The 5,620-nt window shown below is 41.7% G+C and overlaps 1 protein-coding gene across 1 annotated transcript in view; it reads right to left on the reverse strand.

Moving 5' to 3' along the window:
- Positions 1-3,493: 3,493 nt before the first annotated feature.
- Positions 3,494-5,620, reverse strand: part of LOC143962176 (asialoglycoprotein receptor 1-like) — a 56,449-nt gene continuing 54,322 nt past the window's right edge. Inside the window, exons 9-10 of the mRNA XM_077471505.1 lie at positions 4,903-5,009; positions 3,494-4,675 (exon numbers count right to left, since the gene is read on the reverse strand). Coding sequence (XP_077327631.1) covers positions 4,483-4,675; positions 4,903-5,009 — 300 coding nt within the window. The 3' untranslated portion in view covers positions 3,494-4,482. The remainder of the gene's footprint in view (positions 4,676-4,902; positions 5,010-5,620) is intronic.

Below are 5,620 nucleotides of genomic sequence, written 5' to 3' on the forward strand. Positions count from 1 at the left end.
AAATCAATAGGGACCACAATCATACTTATATTTGTATAAATATTTTTGCAGGAAATCGCTAGGATTAGTAGATAGGTGGTGTAGGTTATGGATTTTGTTGTAATCTGGAAAGGATTTTTTTTTTAAGTCTGGCTGTATGTACAGAAATGAAATGTTATATACAGAAGGATTGTTCATTTTTCTCCTGTTATAAAAAGAAAAAAAATATATAAAAAGTAATCTGGAGAGTAATTTAGCTCATGTTTACCGCGATGTTGGTTACCATGACAGCGACTCGCTTTATAAGTCACCTCCGCTTACCGGGCTCTAAACTCTTTGAGAAAGTCACGTGGACAGTGACGCAACGCGCCAGGGAAGAAGAGCCATGGTGGCGTCACTTCCGGTCGCTCACCTCCGCTTACCCGGGTCTAAACCCTTTGAGAAAGTCACGTGGACAGTGACACGACGCGTCAGGGAAAAAGAGCCATGGTGACGTCACTTCCGGTTGCTCACCTCTGCTTACCCGGCTCTAAACCCTTGAGAAAGTCACGTGGACAGTGCCGCGACGCGTCAGGGAAAAAGAGCCATGGTGACGTCACTTCCGGTTGCTCACCTCCACTTACCCGGCTCTAAAGGCTTTGAGAAAGTCACGTGGACAGTGATGCAACGTGTCAGCGAAAAAGAGCCGTGGTGACGTCACTTCCGGTTGCTCACCTCCGCTTACCCGGCTCTAAACGCTTTGAGAAAGTCACGTGGACAGTGACTTGACGTGTCAGCAAAAAAGAGCCGCGGTGACGTCACTTTAGGTTGCTCACCTCCGCTTACCTGGCTCTAAATGCTTTGAGAAAGTCACGTGGACAGTGACGCAACGCGTCAGAGAAAAAGAGCCGTGGTGGCGTCACTTCCGGTCGCTCACCTCCGCTTACCCGGCTCTAAATCCTTTGAGAAAGTCACGTGGACAGTGACGCAATGCGTCAGAGAAAAAGAGCCGTGGTGACGTCACTTCCGGTTGCTCACCTCCGCTTACCCAGCTCTAAACGTTTTGAGTCAGTGGACAGTGACGCAATAAAAGAGCCATGGCGACGTCACTTCCGGTCGCAGCCGAGATTGGATGTTGTTTTCCTGTTTGTACATGCTGTTTACCTGTTACATCAACTGTAAGTTTTTACTAATTATATTAAAAGTGTTATCAAAATACTGCACCATGGAGCCCTCCACTTACTTTTCCAGGTCACTGAGCATGGTCACCCTGAGAATTCGATTGTTCCTGAGTAACCGCGGAATAGATCTGCCAGGGACCCGGCCGGCCAGAGTGGATTGTCCAAGTTTGGCTTAGAGGCTGGGGCAAACGTTATCACCCACACTGGATGGAGGATGCTAGTTAGGTTGTGGCACATGCACTGTACATTGGATGAATTGGTCCGCATGTTTGGATTCAGCACCTTATTTGAATTTTGTTGCGGTTTTTACTGGACTATTTTTATTTTCACAGAGAACCTTTTTTTGCACTGTTGGAAGTCCCGGATTTTGCACTTGTTTTTGGCATTGTTTGCACAATTATTGCACAATTGTTATTTGCACATTTATTGTTTAACAGATTTTATCACTATTTTGCACTTTATTTGCCTAGTTGTTATTGCTGCACATTTTTTGTACATTCACCATCAGTGGATATTTGATATTTGCAGCTATTATTTATTATTATTTAATTTAGTTTTAGCTTAGTAAGCGCCACATTCCCGTCATTTCTTCAGTGTTGTCACATGAAAAAATATAATAAAATATTTACAAAAATGTGAGGAGTGTACTTTGTGAGATACTGTATGTATATATATATATATATATATATATAGTGGGCAGTAGGGATGGGCGAACGGTTTGGTCCGAGCATAAGTTTGTGCCGAACTTTTGTTTTATGGCTATTCGGTGAACAACTAACATTATACGGAACACCGTTAAAGTGTCAAAAGTAGTAAAAAAGACAGGAGACACTTAGGGACAAGTCCTTTATTAAAAGATAAAAAGATTTAAAAGATAACAAAATAAAAATGTCCCATGATGTCCATTCATCTTCTATCACGCCACCCGATGAGCCAAAAAAAAGAAAAAAAACGCTGCATCAGATCCGCCTCCGCTGAGTGACGCTTCTTCTTGGTGACAGCTGTTATATAGCTGAGGGCAGGGCCACTCGGTGACAGGTGGCCCCGCCCTCCTCTGAGGTCACATGGCGTGAGAGGGGGGCGAGGCCACCCATTTACGTCACCGAGTGGCCCTGCCCTCAGCTATATAACAACTGTCACCGAGAAGAAGCGTCACTCTGCGGGAGCCTCCCATGGAGGCGGTTCTCATGTGGCTTTTTTTTTTTTTGGCTCCTCGGGTGGTGTGATAGAAGATGAATGGACATAGTGGGATTTTTTTTTTTTTAATCTTTTAATAAAGGACTTGTCCCTAAGTGTATAAAGCTTACGCAATCAGAAAGGGTCAATCCTAGGACCAAACACATCGACGTCAAGTATCACCTACTGAGGGACAATCAAGAGCAAGGCGCTATTGACATTCAATACTTCCTGTCAGAGGAGATGACTGCTGATGCACTCACCAAGCCTCTGTTGAAGGAACATCATAGTTATATCCAGAAGAAGCTGAATATAATTTGACAAAGCACATGCTGTTGAGAAGGGGTGTTGGAAGAACAACAGCAATCTGCTTTTATATATATACATATATATATATATATATATATATATATATATAAAAAAAACAGATTGCTGTTGTTCTTCCAACACCCCTTCTCAACAGCATGTGCTTTGTCAAATTATATTCAGCTTCTTCTGGATATAACTATGACGTTCCTTCAACAGAGGCTTGGTGAGTGCATTGGCAGTCATCTCCTCTGACAGGAAGTATTGAATGTCAATAACGTAGTAGATTGCTGTTGTGTATATATACTGTATATATACTGCTAACTATGTACTGTGTGCATTATTCCGATCTATACAGTGACACTGTAGTGTGTATCTATGGTGATGTATTTAGAGGAAGTGTTGTCTATCTAAGTGCATGTAATTGTATCCTCCTGTTTCCTGTAAAGACATGTTCTGATATTTCTCCATGACAGTAAAGTATTCTGCTGTACACAAGAAGCTTCCAGTCGCTTATATCAATACTCTACACAACACTCCCAACAGGCCACAGAGAGGCACCGATCCACAGCCCAGGAGATGGGGACCCCTGACATAGACAGAACATTAAAAGGATATATAATCATACAGTAGTTCTTCTTTAGGTGCTTATATGCTAATGTTAGCTTTATTATATTCACTTAAAAGGTTCACTTATTACATTTTACAGAAAGATGCTATTAGAAAAAATAAATGATTGTTCTCCAGATTTTTGGAATGTCTTACTGTGGAAAGGGGAGACAATCTCTTTGCTCTCCAGTGAGGTTTTTGGGAGTCAAGAGGTGTTCCAAGATACCAGAAATGAATGTCTCTTGAAATGAATGATGAGCTGCTTGTAAAAATACTAAACTGTTTTATTGTAAAATGATTATGTTAGGGAGGGTCCCAAATGTCAACTGTCCAAAAATGGTGCTTAAAAGCCTCAAACCAGATCCTTGGAACAACCACTCTAGGGGAGACTCCAACTCACGTTTCCTGCATTGTTAGTATTTATGCCACATGCTTTTAACAGTAGTACCTTACATGTATATTGTACCTTGCCAATCAGGGGTATGATCTTACTGTGGATTATAAGGGTATAAATAACGTGACACACTCAGAGTATAAAAAAAATAAACTTGCACTTCATATGAATAACTGACACCTAAAGGTGATATATGTCTTCCAGGGCATTGCAGGAGCCCCAAGGTCCATAACACTCTATATTTCAAAACTATGAGGTTTCCTCACTAACCAACAGGTAATGGGAATTGGAAGATAATAAGCCCAAATGCTTCACCACAGCAGCTAGAGGCCTTCATAAAGGGCACGTTGGGCTCTCGCAACTTTCTGGAGGAGATCTAAGAGAGGTTCTGTTCATATCAGCTGCCACTTCACTACTGTTGGTGGGAGTTGAGGTATACGTTAAATACATTTTGAGGCCTACATGCTTTAGACATACTACATGACCTATGGCTGCATGGATAGCTGGGAAAGTGGATGACTTTAGTCTCTGCTGGGTCATCTGCTGATGAGGTTTTATTAAAATAATGGATATGGGAGTCACTGAAGAGCCATGGTTGGCAGTTGTAAGAATGTTTCCCATCCCTCACATTTTGTGTGAATAAACTAGCTAAAGGACAATTGGCAGGTGGACTTTAGTTGTTTAATAAATTGAATGCCGGAGATGGGGGTGTAGACATTTTGAGGAACCCTCATCACAAGGTACTCCAAGTTCCAGAATGCCTAGCAGGATACATTTTACTTTGTTATTAGATTCTCCATCACTGCAGTATGGTGAAGGAATAATGAGGAGATGGAGATATCAGAAGAAGTTTGTAGGTCACAATGTCTTCTTCTCACAGACATATTGGTAACTAGTGGAGCAGGAAGCAGAGCTCCAGCCCTCTCCATCTTCCAAAAAACCACACCATCCTCCAAAGTTATTCCGGTGATGTGAAAAGAAGTATTCAGAGCTATCCTGTTCAAAGTATTCAAAGTTATCCCAGATAAAAGGCTCCCCCTCTTTCCAGAACCTGCCGGGAAAAAAAAAGAGGATATTAGTAACTGGGTCACTGGGCCAGTGCTGATATTGACTATAACTGTTGGCAAAGTCTAAAAAGTCAAAGCAGGTGACTTTTAAAGCTGGATTAAAGCTTACAAGTACACTGTTTTAGGTAGAAGGTCCAACATCTGCACAGAAAAGGGGACAATTTTTTGTTTATTGAAGGTAATGTGAGAAGGAAGAAGATCAGTGTCTTACTTTGGAGATCTCTCATAAGATGTGCCGTCCACCCACTTCCAGATTTCCTTATCAGCTGAAAGACCGATCCACAAACTCTGGGACTGTGTAATGTTTCCTAGAAAATTCTATAAAAAAAAAAAAAGAAAAAGTCACTACATAATATTTTATATACTCCCCAGAAGAGCTTACACTTTAATGTCTACAACTAGAACAAAAACACTAGTAGAGTAGTGTGGGTGCAGTTAGCTCTGCTCTTCCAGGTGTTATTGTAGGAGTATTGATGATGAGTGGGAAGGATGTCTATCAGTCTTTCTGCTCCGACCTTGATGTTCCTTCTGTAGTTATCCTGTCTAGTCTTGTTGTGTATTGATTGCGCATGGGCAGAAGGTCTCTCTCAGGCTTTTTGACCCAGTCTTTGGGTTCTATCTGGGGCTACACTGTTTAATCTTGCCGTGTCCTGATGGGAAGTGGGCAGAATGTCTCTATTTGCCTTGATGCCCAAGTTTTAGTGTTTCTTCTACGGCTTTCCTAGTCTTGTGTATTGAAACAGAGCAGGCGGAATGTCTCTTTCAGTCTTTCTGCCCCAGTCTTGGAGTTCTATCTGTGGCTCCATTGTTTAATCTCATTGTGTATTGATGGGTTGGGAGGGGTGTTCATAATGTCTTTTGGTCTTTCATAATATTTCTTGGTCTTTCTTTCCCAGTCTTTGCGTTTTATTTGTGGCTATATTGTCTAA

This window comes from Lithobates pipiens, unplaced genomic scaffold, assembly GCF_037356315.1.
Source record: "Lithobates pipiens isolate NorthernLeopardFrog02 unplaced genomic scaffold, aLitPip1_a1.2 Scaffold_8, whole genome shotgun sequence".
Lineage (NCBI taxonomy): Eukaryota > Metazoa > Chordata > Amphibia > Anura > Ranidae > Lithobates > Lithobates pipiens.